Here is a 19062-nt window from a genome sequence, read left to right as displayed (position 1 = left end):
TACAGCGGGAGAAAGACAGAGCGGCTTATGTAAACAAGCCGCCTGTCAGTTCTCCCTATGTAAAAGTGAAGATCAGACAGTTCTACTATGTAGAACTGTTGATCTTTGTTTTTACACTAGTAGACCTGTCCCTGCACAGTTAGAATCACGCCCCTAGGACACACTTAACCCCTCCCTGTCCAATACTGTTAACCCCTTCCCTGCCAGTGTCATTTTTGCAGTAACAGTGCATATATATAGCACTGATTACTGCAGTAATGTCACTGGTAACCCCAAAAGTGTCAAAAATGTCAGTCAAGGGTCCGATCTGTCCGCCACAATGTCGCAGTACCGCAAAAAAAAAAAAAATCGCAGATCGCCGCCATTACTCGTTAAAAAAAAAAACACCAAAAATGACAAAAATCTTTCCCTTTGTTAGTAAACGCGATAACTTTTGCGCAAACCAATCAAAATACGCTTTTTGCGATTTTTTTTACCAAACATAGGTAGCGTAAAACAAATTGGCCGAAAATGTTAAAAAATTTTGATTTTTACATTTTTTTGGGGGGGAATTTCATATAAAAAAAAAGTGAAAAATATTGTTGTTTTTGCAAAAATTACGCTCTTTTTTTGTTTATAGCGTGTGATCAAAAAATCGCACAGGTGATCAAATACCACCAAAAGAAAGCTCTGTTTGTGGGAAAAAAAGTACGTGAAATTCGTTTAGGTACAGCGTCGCACGACCGCGCAATTGTCCGTTAAAGTCACGCAGTAAAAAAAAATTGCAAGAAAACCCCTGGTCTTTTAGCTGGAAAATCCTCCGGTGGTAAAGTGGTTAAACAGGAGGTCATTCAGTCACAATGAGTGATAGCAACCTAGGAACCCAATGTCTCATTGAACCCTGGTTGAGTATAGATAGACAAGAGTATAAAATAACATAATTCATTTTGATGCAAAATAGAAGACAGCTACAAATATCATTGGGGTCATGCAGTTGGCTCTGCCAAACGGCCTTGGCCCCAGAACTACACAGGCACCATTAAATGGGAGGTCATTCAGCCACAATGAGTGATAGCAACCTCTATAGGAACCCAAGGTCTCATTGAACCCTGGTTGAGTATAGATAGACAAGAGTACAAAATAACAATTCATTTTGATGCAAAATAGAAAAAGACAGCTACAAATATCATTGGTGTTATGCAGTTGGCTCTGCAAAGCGGCCTTGGCCCCAGAACTACACCGGCACCATTACATGGGAGGTCATTCAGCCACATAGAGTCATACCAACCTATATAGGAACCCAATGACTCAATGGAACCCTGGTTGAGTATAAATAAATATACAAGAGTGTAAAATAATACAATTCATTTTGAAACAATATTGAAGATGACAGTTAAAAATATTATGGGTGTGGTGCAGTTTATTATACCAAGCGGCATTGGCCCTAGAGCTATGAAGGAACCATTAAATGGGAAGTCATTTAGCCACAGCTCAAGGAACCTCTATAGCAGGGGTCTTCAAACTATGGCCCTCCAGCTGTTCAGGAACTACAATTCCCATCATGCCTTGTCATATCTGTGAATGTCAGAGTCTTACAATGCCTCATGGGATGTGTAGTTCTGCAACAGCTGGAGGGCCGTAGTTTGAGGATCCCTGCTCTATAGGAACCCAATAACTCCATGGAACGCTGGGATTCGGAATACATAGACAAGAATGTAAAATAAACTCTTTTTTCTTTTTTAAGCAATATAGAAGTAAACTTTTGAAGCATTTTTATAAATCTCCTTTAGATTTAAATTTTTTTATAATTGGGGACAACCAAGCTCAGGGATATTTGCTGTGCTGAATGTAAAAAACGCCAACATAATTATCAATACCTTATAAACATAAGCAAAAAACAAAATACAATACAGTCATACAGGTCACACAATAGAGGTCAGGTCTCATGGGCTGGAATAAGGGGTGAGCGGCCATGGCCATCACAAGGGGATAGTGGACAGTAAACATCCAGGGAAATGGGCGGTTAATGAAAAGTCTTCACAGTAAAGGGAATTATTGGTGGTATAATGTCCAGGGAAGTGGGTGGGTGGTTGATGACAAATCTTCATGCTAAGGGGATTATTGATGGTATATGTCTGGGGAAAAGGGCAAGTGGTTGATGACAAGTCATCACAGTAACAGATTATTAGTGATGTATGCCCAGGGAAGTGGGTGGGCGCTAGATGACAAGTCCTCATGCCAAGGGGATTATTGGTGGTGTATGTCCAGGGAAATGGGCAGGCAGTTGAGGATGGTGTTAATCCATGGAAATGGGCAGGCAGTTGAGGATGGTGTTAATCCAGGGAAATGGGCAGGCAGTTGAGGATGGTGTTAATCCAGGGAAATGGGCAGGCAGTTGAGGATGGTGTTAATCCAGGGAAATGGGCAGGCAGTTGATAATCTGTGGTCCCCTCAAAGATAAGGTGGCGAGTGGTACAGGAATATGCTGGTTGGTTGCCTCCGTTGGTAGAAATTGGACAGCTTTTAAGACCTTACCCATTTGTTACAAAGGGGTTGTACGACTGATTGCGATCTGGTAAAATTGTATAAAAAAAATGTTGATATGCTGGGATCACATAAGATCCACAACAGATGAGGTTGAATGAAAGAGTGAAGGTATTTCAGCAGCCAGACTGTGGCTAATGCGAGTAAAAAATGCCCTGGCGTCAATGGGAGTAAAGAATACCCCATCATTGATATTTGTAGGAGGGATATTGCCCCAATTAGGGGAAGAAAGATTGCCTCATCATTGAGGTCAGTGTGAAGAATAGTGCCCCATCATTGGTGTCAGTGGGAAGAATAGTTGCCCCACCATTGGTTTAAATGGGAGAAATAGTGCCCCATCATTGGTGTCAATGGGAGGAATAGTGCCCCATCATTGGTGTCAATGGGAGGAATAGTGCCCTGTCATTGGTGTCAGTGGGAGGAATAGTGCCCTGTCATTGGTATAAGAGGGAAGAATAGTGCCCCATCATTGGTTTAAATGGGAGAAATAGTGCCCCATCATTGGTGTCAATGGGAGGATTAGTGCCCTATCATTGGTGTCAATGGGAGGATTAGTGCCCTATCATTGATATCGGTGGGAAGACTAGTGCCCTATCATTGGTATCAGAGGGAAGAATAGTGCTCCATCATTGGTGTCAGTGGAAGGAATAGTGCCCCATCATTGGTATCAGTGGGAAGAATAGTGCCCCCTCATTGGTGTCAGTGTGAAGAATAGTGCCCCATCATTGGTGTCAGTGGGAGGAATGGTGCCCCATCATTTGTTTCAATGGCAGGAATAGTGCCCCATCATTGGTGTCAATAGGAGGAATAATACCCTATCATTGGTGTCAGTGGGAGGAATAATACCCCGTCATTGGTGTCAGTGGGAGGAATAATACCCCGTCATTGGTGTCAGTGGGAGGAATAATACCCCGTCATTGGTGTCAGTGGGAGGAATAATACCCTATCATTGGTGTCAGTGGGAGGAATAATACCCCGTCATTGGTGTCAGTGGGAGGAATAGTGCCCCATCATTGGCATCAGTGAGAATAGTGCCCCATCATTTTGGTTTTAATGGGAGGAATAATGCCCCATCATTAGTATTAGTGAGAAGAATAGTGCCCCATCATTGGTGTCAATGGGAAGAATAGTGCCCCATTGTTGGGGTCAGTGACAGGAATTATGCCCCATTGTTGGTCTAGAAGGAATAGTTTCTTGTATCAGTGGGAGAAAAAGCGTCCCAAGGACCTAATAAAGGCGAACAAAGGGCCACATCTGGCCCCGGACTGCAGTTTGAAGACCACTGATGTACAAGAAAAATGAATATTTCGATATTGATATTGATAAACCCTCACCACCCAGGCCAGTACAAACACCCCAAAATGGACCTTCAATGGATGGACAAATCTCAGGAGCAAGGCTGCCAATGCTTCCGGTACATTACATTCAGCATTAGATGGCTTATAGTTATTGCGTCACCACACAGTGACCACATCCACCTCATCTCTCAAATGTTTCTTATTCTGCGGGAATAAAACGGGAGCTGCAAATTTTGGTATCAGATAGACATTTGGACATTTTGCACAAACTAGAGCTACCAAAGCACAGACAGTAGAATTAATGCCCCAGTGCATGGCATTGCCTTGTTAAATATCTGCTTATGTATACCCTGCAAACCTGGGCCCCAAGTGGGTGCAACACAAAGTCCTGGCACACCCTACATCCCACAGTGCAATGGGTATACCTTCCTCCTGGGGGTCCCTCATGTGCAGAAGGACTTCTAGAATCCTGGGGTACGTCCGTGTTTATAACACTTAGTCCTTATTCAGGAGCTTTGGGACAGAAGACTGCCGAGTCTACACGTTATTGCCTTATGTTTAAGAAGTATGGCCATATTTCTGCTGTGGGTCACAGAATGCACATAGTTCTGCATTCCTGTGGCCCACAGGAGTGGTGGTGGCTCTTCATGGTCCTGGTGTAAAAGCCAACCAGGCAAAGTCTGTGAAGGTTCTCATTTATCCAGGTCATGATATAGCAGGTAGTAGTTAGTCATATTTATCTGTTCTTGTTCTGTAATGTTGAAGACATTGTATAGCTTCTCCAAGCCACTCTTTTACTTCCGATGAGTGTCAAGAACATAACCCGGCATTTGTATCCACACAGGTAGTGCAGACACAATAATGAAATCCCTGTGGAATATGTAGATGTAGATCAAGGGTGTCAAACCCAATTTCATTGCAGGCCGCATCAGCAGTATGGTTGCCCTCAAAGGGCCGCCTGTACCTGGGGCACGCTATGTACAGAGTGCAGAGTTCAGGAGCACGCTATGTACAGAGTGCAGAGTTTAGGAGCACGCTATGTACAGAGTGCCGCGTTCAGGAGTGCGCTACGTGGAGAGTGCAGAGTTCAGGAGTGTGCTAAGTGGAGAGTGCAGAGTTCAGGAGTGCTCTACGTGGAGAGTGCCGGGTTCAGGAGCGCGCTATGTACAGAGTGCCAAGTTCAGGAGCGTGCTATGTACAGAGTGCCGCGTTCAGGAGCGTGCTATGTACAGAGTGCCGCGTTCAGGAGCGTGCTATGTACAGAGTGCCGCGTTCAGGAGCGTGCTATGTACAGAGTGCCGCGTTCAGGAGCGTGCTATGTACAGAGTGCCGCGTTCAGGAGCGTGCTATGTACAGAGTGCCGCGTTCAGGAGCGTGCTATGTACAGAGTGCCGCGTTCAGGAGCGTGCTATGTACAGAGTGCCGCGTTCAGGAGCGTGCTATGTACAGAGTGCCGCGTTCAGGAGTGCGCTACGTGGAGAGTGCCGGGTTCAGGAGCGCGCTACGTGGAGAGTGCCGGGTTCAGGAGCGCGCTATGTACAAAGTGCCAAGTTCAGGAGCGTGCTACGTACAGAGTGCCGCGTTCAGGAGCGTGCTATGTACAGAGTGCCGCGTTCAGGAGCGTGCTATGTACAGAGTGCCGCATTCAGGAGCGTGCTATGTACAGAGTGCCACGTTCAGGAGCGTGCCGTGAACAGAGTGCCGAGTTCAGGAGTGCGTTACGTAGAGAGAGTGCAGAGTTCAGGAGTGCGTTACGTAGAGAGAGTGCAGAGTTCAGGGGTGCGTTAAGTAGAGAGAGTGCAGAGTTCAGGAGTCCGGTACATGCAGAGTGCAGGGTTTAGGGGTGCACTACACACAGAGTGCAGGATATAGGAGTAGGTTACGTACAGAGCACAAGAGTTCAGGGAATAGGCTACACAATGTGCACCTCCCAAGCTACCTCACACCTCTCTCTCGTACCTGGCCCGGCTCTAGCACCTCCTCGTGTAGACGGCTCTGCCTCGCTAGCAGAGAGATCATTCCTGGAGCAGCTGAGAGCAAAGCTGTCTCTTGTAAACACAAAAGGCTTTAGTGTTTACAACCGACAGTGGCGAGCTGCAAAGAGTGTGAGAGCCACATGACAAGGCCTGGTGAGCCGGATTCAGCCTGAAGGTGTTCTCACATTGCCATGGTATAGATGTTCAACCAACACTATATGTGGAAGACTGATGGGGTTGTCGGCAAAGGTTGGATGGCTGCTCCAGTTTGATGAAGATATTTTGACTACTATTACCCAACCAGACATCAATACCTCCCTTCTGCATTCAAAGATATCCCACAGGCGTCTCGCTGCATCCAATCTTTACCATCAATGGAGGTGAATCAGGAAAAATGATCACACCAGATCTTCTAGTCATTGACTTTCCAATTCAAATACTCCCCTGGGACGTTGGGAACACCTTTGAAGGTTTATCAGAAGTCCGGCATGGTGCACCTCATACAGCCAAGAGAGCTAGGAACTGTTCTCCAATAATGGTCTCCGTTTGCCACAATTGTATTGTATCCACCAAGAACCGCCAATGCACACGTTTAGGTGAGTCATCTTTCATTCTGTACATTCTACACATTCTGTGATTGGCACCATCAGAAGTCTTAGAAACGGTATGGTCTTGCTGATTGCTCAAACTCCCCTCCAATGATCATACTTTAAACCAATCCAAGTGAACCTGCTGACTCGTAAGGCAGATGAAGAAGTGGAGCCTCTGTCTCAGTTACGATGGGCAAGGGTCAGCCAACATCCGCTGGGTCAGGCTTTCTATTTTCTGGCCACTATTGGCACTTTTCCACTGCAAGTACCGGCTCGGCTCTACTCGGCCCTGCTTGGCCCGGTTTGTTTTTCCACTGCTGGTACCGCATGGTAGGGTGTTGGAACGGTTCGGTACGGTACGGTATGGTTTGCTTTTCCACTAAAGTAGTACTAAAGTTAAGTGGGTGGGATAACAATGATTCTCTGACCAATCATTGGCTAGTAGTGACTGCATGCAAAGGATTGTGGGATATGGTACCGGGTATGGTACCTCTTGGAACCACAATCGAGGTGGTACTGTTTTTGAGAGCCGTACCGTTCCAACACCGTACCATGCAGTTACAGCAGTGGAAAAGCACAAAAGCGAGCCGAACCGTTCGGTTCCATGCAGTGGAAAAGCGCCATTAGTGTATAGGGACTGTTGGTGAGGGACTATATATTGAACTGAAACATTTCAATACAAACACCATCTGTAAGAGCCAATATGGCTAATGGTTTTATAGTTCCATTTCCATGTGATACACCGGTGGGGTTGGGTGATCTACAAACTGCACCCCGATACTTTAAATACTCTATACCAGTGGTCTCCAAACTGCGGCCCTTCGGTCATGGTTTTATCCACTGACACCAACAATGAGACATACTTTTCCCTGCTGACACCAATGGGGGGACAATATTCCTCCCAACACCACCAACAATGGAGCACTATTCCTCCCAGCAACACCAATGATTGGACACAATTTCCCCATATGACACCAACATGCCTGCAGCTTGGTCTTCTAGTCATGGTAGAGGCTTTTCTAACATGTTTCGCCCAATAATGGCTTAATAGTAGAGATCAAGCCATTATTGGGCGAAACATGTTAGAGTAGGCCAGTGATTACGAACCTTGGCACCCCAGATGTTTTGGAACTACATTTACTATGACGCTCATGGACTCTGCCATGTAGTTGAGCATCATGGGAAATTTAGTTCTAAAAAATCTGGGGTGCCAAGGTTGGCTATCACTGGAGTAGACTCTCCCATGACTAGGAGATTAAGCTGCAGACATTTTACTAAGCGGAGTTCACTATATGCCGAGGCAGTGTGCAGACGGGCGCCATTTTTGTGGTAGGGAAAGGTTAGATTTAGGTTTTCTTTGCTAAGTGAATCTAAATTTAAAGTGGCACACCACAATACTCATGTCCAGACACTGGTTTATTCCGAAGATGAATTGTTTACCGCGGAGGATGTAGCTCCACCCCCTTCATCAGGGCTTGAAAAAGCAACACAATGAAATAATGTATACAATTCTTTTTAATTGCTCCCTTTTGGTCAGTTAAGGCTCCATTCATAGTAGCGCGACTCCAAAGCTGCACGATTTTCAGCGTGACGTTCGATGTTACTTTTGAGTGTGACTTTGATCTGGCTTAACACTCTCAGGATCACAGTCACATCAAAGTAGTGTGGGTGCCTTTTTTAAAGTTGTTGCGACTTTTAAATCGCACCGATTGGAACGGATGCCATCAAGAGACTCGTCACGCGACTTTGGTGTCTAAGTGTGAATGAAGATTTATCCACTTGCCAACCGGTCACGTACCTGGTATGTCACCGGTCTTCAAGTGTATGTACTGGGATGATTTGCAACTGCAGGCATCACCCCCGGTACCGTTGTTTAGAGCCAGCGGTCGGCTCTCTTTAAATAGCAATCGGAGCGGCTAACTAGTCACTGGATTGCTATTACAAGTAGCAGGAGGGCATATGTCTCCTCCCCCAATCTCTCCCGCAGCTCTGTTGGGCTCTCCCATCTCATGGGTAGACCCAAGTTACCAGCTGGCACGTCCGCCGGCGAGTTGGACACCCAAAGCCATGACCTCCTCTCCGCTATGATAACCTGGAAGCAATGTTTGGACGCCACTTCTGGTTTACCTGGGGGTCAACTGCGCCATTTTCAAAAAATCAAAAGCATTCCAAAACACAGATTTTGGCGTTTTGAATGCTTTTAAGTGCAGAGAAGGGATTTGGGGTCTTTATAGACCCCCGATCCCTCCATAAAGAGGACCTGTCACTGCCTATTACTGTCACAAGGATGTTTACATTCCTTGTGACAGCAATAAAAGCGATCCAAAAAAAAAACAAAAAACGTAAAGCAACAGTGTAAAAAAAAATTAAAATAAAATAAATTAATAATTTAAAAAAAAAAAATGCAATTCCCGTCCGTGCTTGCGCGCAAAGGCAGTCCCACGCGCACGCAAACAGCGATCATCCCACACATGGGAGGTATCGCCGTAAATGTCGGATCATGGGCAGTAATTCTAGCACCAGATATTTTCAGTAAATCTAAAGTGGTAACCTGCAAAGCCTTTTAAAGGGTCGTCTTTGGATAGTAAATGTATGACGATTGTCGCCGTTGTGGGGATGTGCGCAATTTTAAAACATGACCTGTTGTTTGGTGTCTATTTACTTGGTGTAACATCATCTTTTATAGTTTACAAAAAAAATTGTATTGTGGTTTTATTTACTTTTTTGCATTAAAATGCAAAAAAAGTGTATTTTTTTATTTATTTTTTTTTTTATAAATTGAGTTTGAAAAATGGCTGTGCAAATACTACATGACATTAAAAATTGCAACACCCACCAATTTATTCTCTAGGGCCAGAGCTTTAAAAAAATATATATTATATATATATATATAAAATGTTTGAGGTTTCTAACTCATTGCCTAGCAAAAAAATAAATACTGATTTTCACTTGTAAATAAAAAAAGTATCAGTTCCAGCCTGTAAAAAAAAAAAAAAAATTAAAGTGGAACTTTACTCTTCTAATCAACATTGATTATTTTTAATCCTCATGCTACAAGCATTAGTAAATAGATAGAAAAATATATAATTTACTTTTTTTTTTTTTTTACATTTCTTAGTTACTTCCTGGTTTCATGCCTAGGCAAATGATGTCATACACCCAGTGGTGTATTTTGGTTTTGTGCTGCCCTAGGCAAGACTAAAATTGGGCGCCCCCCCCCCCCCCCCCCTCCTCTCCTATGTAAATTTGCCCCACTCCTTCCTTTTTAACGGATGTGACTCCCTCCAAAATTTAAGGACTACAAGTCCCAGCATGAACCCTTGAGATCTCACGAGAGGGTGGGTGGGAGAGAGAGGGGGGTGGGTGAGGGAGGGAAGTGTGAGAGAGAGAGAGAGAGAGAGAGAGAAGGGGGGGAGAGAGAGGGGGATGAGAGAGAGAGAGAGAGAGAGAGAGAGGGGGGGGGGAGGTGAGAGAGAGAGGGGGGGATGAGAGAGAAAGAAGGGGATGAGAGAGAGAGAGAGAGGGGGATGAGAGAGAGAGAGAGAGAGAGGGGGGAGGTGAGAGAGAGAGGGGGGGATGAGAGAGAGGGGGGGTGAGAGAGAGAGAGAGGGGGATGAGAGAGAGAGGGGGGATGAGAGAGAGAGGGGGGATGAGAGAGAGAGGGGGGGGATTGGAGGGAGATATGGGGATGAGAGAGAGAGAGAAGGGGGAGGAGAGAGAGAGAGAGAGAGAGAGAGAGAGAGAGAGAGGGGGGAATGAGAGAGAGGGAAGGGGGGTGAGAAAGAGAGGAGGGGGGGTGCGAGAGGCGGCTCTAGCAACCACTGGCCAAAAAGATTCTCAGGTGGAGGGGGGGACTTTTTATGCTGCCCCCCTGCAAAGTGCTGCCCTAGGCCTGGGCCTTGTTGGCCTAGGCCAAAATACAGCACTGCATACACCCCAGGAGACTTCAGGAGGGGGAGGAGTTTTCTCAGCTCAGCACACTCTCCTGCCTGCATACTTGAGCTAAGGGCAGGAAGTAAATGCTACATGAATCATTTGCCCTTACTCAAGATGGCCACAGCCAGAAATGTTAGGTGGTGTTTTTCAAAGGGATTTCGCACCCAAAGAAAGTATAGACATGATTGGATGGGGGGAGTTTGCTCTGAATATTAAAAATTAATTAAATAGTGTTTTTGGTTTGTGGTGCTCAGATGTAGTGAAGATCCGCTTTAACCGGTTGCCGACCGCCGCAAGTACATATACTGCGGCGGTCAGCCCCGGCCAGGCAAGGTGACGTACCGGTACGTCACTAGCCTGTCACTGGCTTGTGAGCCAATAGCGGGCGAGCGCGCGCCTGCTGAGGCACGCGCCCTCCCCGGCTGAGGCACGCGCCCGCCCCGGCTGAGGCACGCGCCCGCCCCGGCTCGTTCCCTAACAAGTCAGTGCGTGTGACCGGTGGACCCGATGTCCGCCCGTCACTCGCGATCGTTCACCAGGAAGGGAGAAAGGTGGGCGGCTAATGTAAACAAAGCCGCCTGTCATTCTTCCCTGTGTAAAAATGGAGATAAGACAGTTCTACTATGTAGAACCGTTGATCTCTGTTTTTACAATAGTAGCCACAGCCAATCACAGTTAGAATCACGCCCCTAGGACACACTTAACCCCTCCCTCTCCAATACAGTTAACCCCTTCCCTGTCAGTGTCATTTTTACAGTAACAGTGCATATATATAGCACTGATTACTGCAGTAATGTCACTGGTACCCCCAAAAGTGTCAGTCAAGGGTCCGATCTGTCCGCCGCAATGTCGCAGTCCCGCAAAAAAAAAAAAAAAAAAAATCGCAGATCGTCGCCATTACTGAAAAAAAAAACCACAAAAAATGACAAAAATCTTTTCCTTAGTAAACGCGATAACTTTTGCGCAAACCAATCAAAATACGCTTATTGCAATTTTTTTTACCAAACATATGTAGCAGAAAACAAATTGGCTGAAAATGTTAAAAAATTTTGATTTTTACATTTTATTTTGAGGGGAATTTCATATAAAAAAAATGTGAAAAATATTGTTATTTTTGCAAAATTGACGCTTTTTTTTGTTTATAGCGCATGATCAAAAAATCGCACAGGTGATCAAATACCACCAAAATAAAGCTCTGTTTGTGGGAAAAAAAAGGACGTCAATTGTATTTGGGTGCAGCGTTGCACGACCGCGCAATTGTCCATTAAATTAACGCAGTGGCGAATCGCAAAAAGGGGGCAAATCCTTCCGGTCCAGAACTGGTTAAAAGTCAGCAGCTACAGTATTTGTAGCTGCTGACTTTTAATTTTCTTTCCTGGGGGGGCGGAACTCCTTTTTAAGATCGTGAGGGGGGGCGTGATTTTTTAGCGATTAATCGCACAGCTCTAACGTGAAGTATTCTTATTCTAGCTCCGGTGTTATAGAATTGAGCTGCTGTGGAAACCAATGATGATTCTTTTATCACTCAGTCTGGATACATTGTTTCATTGTCTTATCTTTAAGCCCTGATGAAGGGAGTTACATCCTCTGAAACGCGTTGGCTTTGTAAACGATTGGTCTCTGACTTAAGTTTGCCTTGAATATTCCAGGTGTGGCGCTTCAAAGTTCGATTCATTCATCCCAACCCCCACCCAGGATGATTATTGGTGCTCAAAGGAACATTTGGGGTTCTCTAGATCTCCACCACCAACATACTTCTGGATGACGGATTAATAAAAAAAAATCCAGGATCCACCATCGTATCCTCTATGTGGGGGGAGGGGGGGGTCACACTGTAGCTGTATCAGTGACCTCTATGTGGGGGGAGGGGGGGTCACACTGTAGCTGTATTAGTGACCTCTATGTGGGGGGAGGGGGGGTCACCCTGTAGCTGTATTAGTGACCTCTATGTGGGGGGGGGGGGGTCACCCTGTAAATGTATCAGTGACCTCTGACTCCAGGACAGGAAATGAGGGGAAATCTCCCCAGCGGGGACATGGACAGATTTGATTGGAGGTTCTAACCTTTCCCCTGGTTGGAGATCCAGGTTCGGCGCAGAACACAGGAGCGGAATTCTCCGGAACTCGGACAGAGAGGTTTTTGGGAAGCTCCTGACTCCCGGGATTGGCCCAGCTCTGTCATTCATCAGTAGGGGGCGCTGCGGGTGTATCAGGTGTGGGGGATGTGTTGGTGATAACAGACGTTGTTGGTGAATATGATCCGGAACGTGTTGGTTATCGGGGGGGCAATCAGTAACACAATACCTATGGAGGGTGACACAACCATCACTGGTGACACCAGTACAGGTCACCCCCGGGGGGAGGGGCTGTACAATGAGGCAGGATAAGGCAGAATGGACTCCGCTCACCCATCAGAGATGAGACTATGCCGGGATAGAATGGGGGGGGGAGTCAAATGACAAGAGGGTGTTAGTGGGGGTGTCAAATAACTGGAGGGTCTCAGGTAAATGGAAGGCGTGACTTGAGGGGTGTCAGAGGTACTGAGGGTGTCAATGGGGATGTCAGGAGACAGTTGAGGGTGTCAGGGGCCTGAAGGGTGTCAGTGGAAGTGTCAAGGACCTTTACCGTGTCACTGGGGGGGGGGGGTGTCAGGTGACAGTAGCAGTGTCAGGAGGGTGACAGTGGAGGGTGTCACTGGAGGTGTCAGGTAACAGTAGTTCACGGGCCTGGAGGGTGTCAGGAGAGTGACAGGCGATAGTTGAGGGCATCAGGGGCCTGGAGGGTGTCACTGGGGTGGGTAAGGTGACAGTAGAGGAGTCAGGGGCCCAAAGGGTGTCAGTGGGGGTTGTCAGGGGCCTGGGAGGGTGTCACTGGAGGTGTCAAGGGACAAGAGGGTGACAGTAGAGGTGTCAGAGGCCCGGAGCGGAGGGTGTCAGTGGGGGTTGTCAGAAGGGTGACAGGTGACAGTTGAGGGTGTCAGGGGCCTAGAGGGTGTCACTGGAGGTGTCAGGTGACAAGAGGGTGACAGTAGAGGTGTCAGGGGCCCGAAGGGTGTCAGTGGAGGGTGTCAGGTGACAGTAGAGGTGTCAGAGGCCCGGAGGGTGTAAGTGGGGGTTGTCAGAAGGGTGACAGTTTAGAGTGTCAAGGGCCTGCAGGGTGTCACTGGAGGTGTCAGATGCCCAGAGGGTGTCTTTCGGGGATGTCAGTAGGGTGACAGGTGTTAGTGGGGGGTGTCAGGGGCCTAGAGGGTGTCAATTGGGGGTGACAAGTGACAGTTTAGGGTGTCAGGGGCCTGCAGGGTGTCACTGGAGATGTCAGGTGACAAGAGGGTGACAGTAGAGGTGTCAGGGGCCCGAAGGGTGTCAGTGGGGGGTTGTCAGAAGGGTGACAGGTGACAGTTTAGGGTGTCAGGGGCCTAAAGGGTGTCACTGGAGGTGTCAGATGCCCAAAGGGTGTCAGTGGGGGGTGTCAGGGGCCTAGAGGGTGTCAATTGGGGGTGACAGGTGACAGTTTAGGGTGTCAGGGGCCTGAAGGGTGTCACTGGAGATGTCAGGTGACAAGAGGGTGACAGTAGAGGTGTCAGGGGCCCAAAGGGTGTCAGTGGAGGTGTAGGGTGACAGGAGGGTGTCAGTGGGGGTGTCAGAAAGGTGACAGTTTAGGGTGTCAAGGTCCTGCAGGGTGTTACTGGAGGTGTCAAATGGCCAGAGGGTGTCAGTGGGGGGTGTCAGGGGCCTAGAGGGTGTCAATTGGGAGTGACAGGTGACAGTTGAGGGTGTCAGGGGCCTGCAGGGTGTCACTGGAGGTGTCAGGTGATAAGAAGGTGACAGTAGAGGTGTCAGGGGCCCGAAGGGTGTCAGTGGGGGTTGTCAGAAGGGTGACAGGTGACAGTTTAGGGTGTCAGGGGCCTGCAGGGTGTCACTGGAGGTGTCAGGGGCCCTAGGCCCGGCTCTCTTACCCCCAGAATCCGCAGGGGCAGCGCGGGGGGAGGCTGGGCGGCTTGCTGCGCTCGCTCCCGGTGTCTCCCATGGCTGAGGCGGCGGTTCGGTCCCGGCCGAGGATCGGAGCCGTGATTCCAGGCCGGCCAGCTGGAGGCGGAACGTTCCAAGTGCGGCCCGGGGGGGAGCCGCCGCCCCAAAAGGGCTGTGTGAGTGTCCCGTCCGGGTATGGAGGAGGTCAGGCTGTGTCTCGGGTACTTCACGGTGGTTAGAACCTCCCCACACACCGCCACCTCCCCGTCCGAGCGTCAACGGACACAGCGCCTGGAGCCGGACTAGGCCGGACACCCCTATTCCAGGAATGGTTGGGTCCAGCGGAGAGCATAGACCTGAAATCAGCTGGAAAAGGAAGATACCATCGCGGCTCCGGGGGGGGGGTATATGAGAGGCCCGGGGACTGAACTACTCTGGGGACTTTCGTGGGGGGGGTGTTATGTGGTGATAATAATAGCGAGGTGTGGGAGGCGGAGATCAGCAGGGGAGCCCGATCATTAATTCTTAAACGACCGGGAACCCCCTCCAGGACCCTACATGGTACAGTCCGGAGAGGGCGATGTTTGCTGAGATTGGAGATGAGCCAGAGAAGAGGAGAGACACCCATAGAGATCAGAGATCCCCATAGAGACCTCCATAGAGATCAGAGATCCCCATAGAGATCAGAGAACCCCATAGAGACCTCCATAGAGATCAGAGACCCCCATAGAGACCTCCATAGAGATCAGAGACCCCCATAGAGACCTCCATAGAGATCAGAGACCCCCATAGAGACCTCCATAGAGATCAGAGACCCCCATAGAGACCTCCATAGAGATCAGAGACCCCCATAGAGACCTCCATAGAGATCAGAGACTCCCATAGAGATCAGAGATCCCCATAGAGACCCCCATAGAGATCAGAGACTCCCATAGAGACCTCCAGAGATCAGAGACCCTCATAGAGACCCCCATAGAGATCAGAGACTCCCATAGAGACCTAAAACCCAAATTGAGACCCTCATAAAGACCAGAGACCCTCATAGAGACTTGAAACCCTCATAGAGATCAGAGACCCCCATAGAGACCAGAAACCCTCATAGAGACCAGAGACCCCCATAGAGACCTAACACCCTAATTGAGACCCTCATAAAGACCAGAGACCTGAAACCCTCATAGAGACCTTCATAGAGATCCCCATAGAGACCTCCATAGAGATCAGAGACCCCCATAGAGACCTAAAACCCTCATAGAGACCCCCATAGAGACCTAAAACCCTCATAGAGATTAGAGATCCCCATAGAGACCTAAAACCCTCATAGAAACCTGAGACTCTCATAAAGACCAGAGACCCCCATAGAGACCTGAAACACTCATAGAGACCCCCATAGAGATCTGAGACCCCCCATAGAGACCTAAAACCCTCATAGAGACCTGAGACCCTCATAAAGACCAGAGACCCCCATAGAGACTTGAAACCCTCATAGAGACCTGAAACCCTCATAGAGACCTTCATAGAGATCCCCATAGAGACCTCCATAGAGATCAGAGACCCCCATAGAGACCTAAAACCCTCATAGAGACCCCCACATAGACCAGAGACCCTCATAAAGACCAGAGACCCCCACAGAGATTAGAGACCCCCCATAGAGACCTAAAACCCTCATAGAGATTAGAGATCCCCATAGAGACCCTCATAGAGACCTGAGACCCTCATAAAGACCAGAGACCCCCATAGAGACCTGAAACACTCATAGAGACCAGAGACCACCCATAGAGACCTAAAATCCTCATAGAGACCTGAGACCCTCATAAAGACCAGAGACCCCCATAGAGACCTAAAACCCTCATAGAGATCAGAGATCCCTCATAGAGACCTGAAACACTCATAGAGACCCCCACATAGATCTGAGACCCTCATAGAGACCTCCATAGAGATCAGAGACCTTCATAGAGTCCCGAGACCCTCATAGAGACCTGAACCCTCCATGGAGATCTGAGTCCTTCATAGAGCCCTGGGACCCTCATAGAGTTCCCAGTAGAGACCTAAGACCTTCATAGAGGTTCTAAGTCCTACATAGAGACCTAAAACCTCCATAGAGTCCTGAGTATTTTATAGAGACAGAGCAGAGACCCTCCATAGAGACCTGAGACCCCTATAGACGCTCTCATAGAGACCAGATACCTCAGTAGAGACCTCCATGAATACCCTTATTGAGACCTCTGTGGACACTAGAGACCCTCATACCATCCAACCAGAGTCCCTAATAGAGATCAGAGACCCCCATACCATCCAACCAGAGACCCCTATAGAGACCAGAGACCCTCAAACCAACCAACCAGAGATCCTCATACAATCCAACTTTGAGACTCCCATTCTATACAACCGGCCCTCCTACCATCCATTCCAGAGACAACCATACCAACCAGAGACCCTCATACCAGCCAATCTAAAGACCCTCATACCATCCAACCAAGACACCATTATACCATCCATCCAGATAACCTCATACCATCCAATCAAAGACCCTTATACCATCCAAACAACCCAGAGACCCTCATACCATGCAACCAGAGACTCCAGTACTATCCAACCCAGAATTCCCCAAACTTTCCAACTAGATACCTTCATACGATCCAACCAGAGACCCCAATACCATCCAATTAGAGACACTCATACTATCTAAACAGACCCTCATACCAAGCAGAGACATTCATACCATACAACCAGAGATCCCAATACCATCCAACCCAGAGACCCCCATACCATCCAATCCAGAGACCCCAATACCATCCAACCCAGAGACCCCATACTGTTCAACCAGAGCCCCTTATGACATCCAACCCAGAGATCCTCATACCATCCAACCCAGAGATTCTAATGCTATCCAACCCAGAGACCCCCATACCATCCAACCCAGAGACCCCCATACCATCCAACCTAGAGACCCCCATACCATCCAATCCAGAGACCCCATACTGTTCAACCAGAGCCCCTTATGAAATCCAACCCAGAGATCCTCATACCATCCAACCCAGAGATCCTAATGCTATCCAACCAGAAACCCCCATTCCATAGACCCTTATGCTATCCAACCAGAGACGCCATACTATCCAACCCAGAGGCCCTCTTATCATCCAATCAGAGACCAGCATTCCATCTGTGCAGACCCAACCAGGACAGGGGCTTTAGGAGCGGACTGCAGGGTAGCCTCTTGCCTACTGTCTATAGGCCTTGATATTTGAGGGAGCTCCAAGCATTTCGGAAGATGTCCTGTTATATATCGGAAGATGACATTACCATATTTAACAGTCAAGGAAGCCATGATGGTCTCTGCCAACTTGAAACTTTGAGAGAATGGATGTGAAAAGAAAACTGGTTAATGAGATTTGGGCAGCCCTGCGTCTTCTTCAATGCTGGGGTACCGGTGCCGGGCTGTCTGGGGTGGGGAATTCCTGTGACTGATAAGACTTGTCTAGGTGCCTAGCTATTAATTAGATTACTGTTTAATTAGATCACTGTTAGTTGTTAATTGGATTGCTGTTTGAGGTTTGCGTTGTTCATGGGGTGACTGCCCCTATTTTTGAAGTGTATAAAAAAATGTATTTCTGTTCAATAAATGTATTCTTTTGGTTTTACCTCTTCATCTAGTCTGCGTTTGATGCTTGGGGTAAAGGGCTGCTATTAGCTATCGGTCTACTGGAAGGGTTTGGGGGGCAGGAGGCACCGTTTAGCAGAGTGCCAGGCGGTCCGTCACATTTAGTGGCAGCAGTGGGTGGCTTCCTGCAGTCTGGGACATCCAAACCACCACTGGGATCCGAGGTCTTGTTAGCAGAAGAGGAGAGATACAGATAACAATCGCCATGGAATTAAAGATGCGGGTACAGCACGGCAAAAGATGCGGGTACAGCACGGGGGGACCAGTGTCAGTTCAGGTCCTGCTGGGATGTTTTCATTCCATCCGCCAACAACTCTTGAAGGAAGTGCTAGACCGTGAGCAGCGCCACCAGGGAATGGCAATCCCAATTCTCCCCTCCATCCAGGAAAGGTACTGGTCGCAGTACGAAGTGCGGGTGCTTTTATTGGAGGAACAACTGCACAAGTGTGAGTGGACAGCTGAGTTAAGCAGGCCTGTCCTGGTTGGGTTTGGAAGAGAGCTACAGAGCCCTCTGCTCATATGTAGCCCAAGTGTTCCCTTGGACAGTGGACAACAGCCCGACAGAAGGCTTTACCAACGGCAGCTTGGGGCTGTTGTATGGGACCAAAGGACCCCTAACTTCAGGAGCGATCTGGAGTGGCTTTTGGAGGAAACCATGGAGTAAGGAGACCGAGTTCTGAACATCTCAGAAGTGTTCTGGGCACAGAAAGATTCAGTTTCTAGCCGATCAGGAATGGAAGCTGGAGATCGCCTACAGACGGCTGCTAGACTCTGCTTAGCAACTGGGCTCCCACTGCCAAAGACCTTCATACAACCTGCCATAAAATCTGCATCGCATCCAATCACTTCCAAAGACCCTCATACTATCCATACCACATCCAATCACTGCCAAGAGACCCTCATACAATTCGCACCACATTCAATCACTGCCAAAAGACCTTCATCTAACTCACACCACATTCGATCACTGCCAAAGACCCTCATACAAACTACCATAAAATCTGCATCGCATCCAATCACTGCCAAAGACCCTCATACAATCCATACCACTTCCAATCACTGCCAAGAGACCCTCATACAATTCACACCACATCCAACCACTGCCAAAAGACCT

At 48.0% G+C, this 19062-nt stretch overlaps 1 protein-coding gene across 1 annotated transcript in view; it reads right to left on the bottom strand.

Annotated features, from left to right (window-relative positions):
* Positions 1 to 14443, bottom strand: part of ZFAND3 (zinc finger AN1-type containing 3) — a 367558-nt gene extending 353115 nt beyond the window's left edge. Inside the window, exon 1 of the mRNA XM_082249318.1 lies at positions 14278 to 14443. Coding sequence (XP_082105444.1) covers positions 14278 to 14348 — 71 coding nt within the window. The 5' untranslated portion in view covers positions 14349 to 14443. The remainder of the gene's footprint in view (positions 1 to 14277) is intronic.
* Between the last annotated feature and the right edge of the window lie 4619 nt (positions 14444 to 19062).

The sequence above is a fragment of the Pelophylax lessonae genome, assembly GCF_965119305.1.
Source record: "Pelophylax lessonae genome assembly, chromosome: 3".
Taxonomy (NCBI): Eukaryota; Metazoa; Chordata; class Amphibia; order Anura; family Ranidae; genus Pelophylax; species Pelophylax lessonae.
The sequence above is the reverse complement of the archived record's forward strand: the minus strand, read 5'-3'. Positions and strand labels throughout refer to the sequence as shown.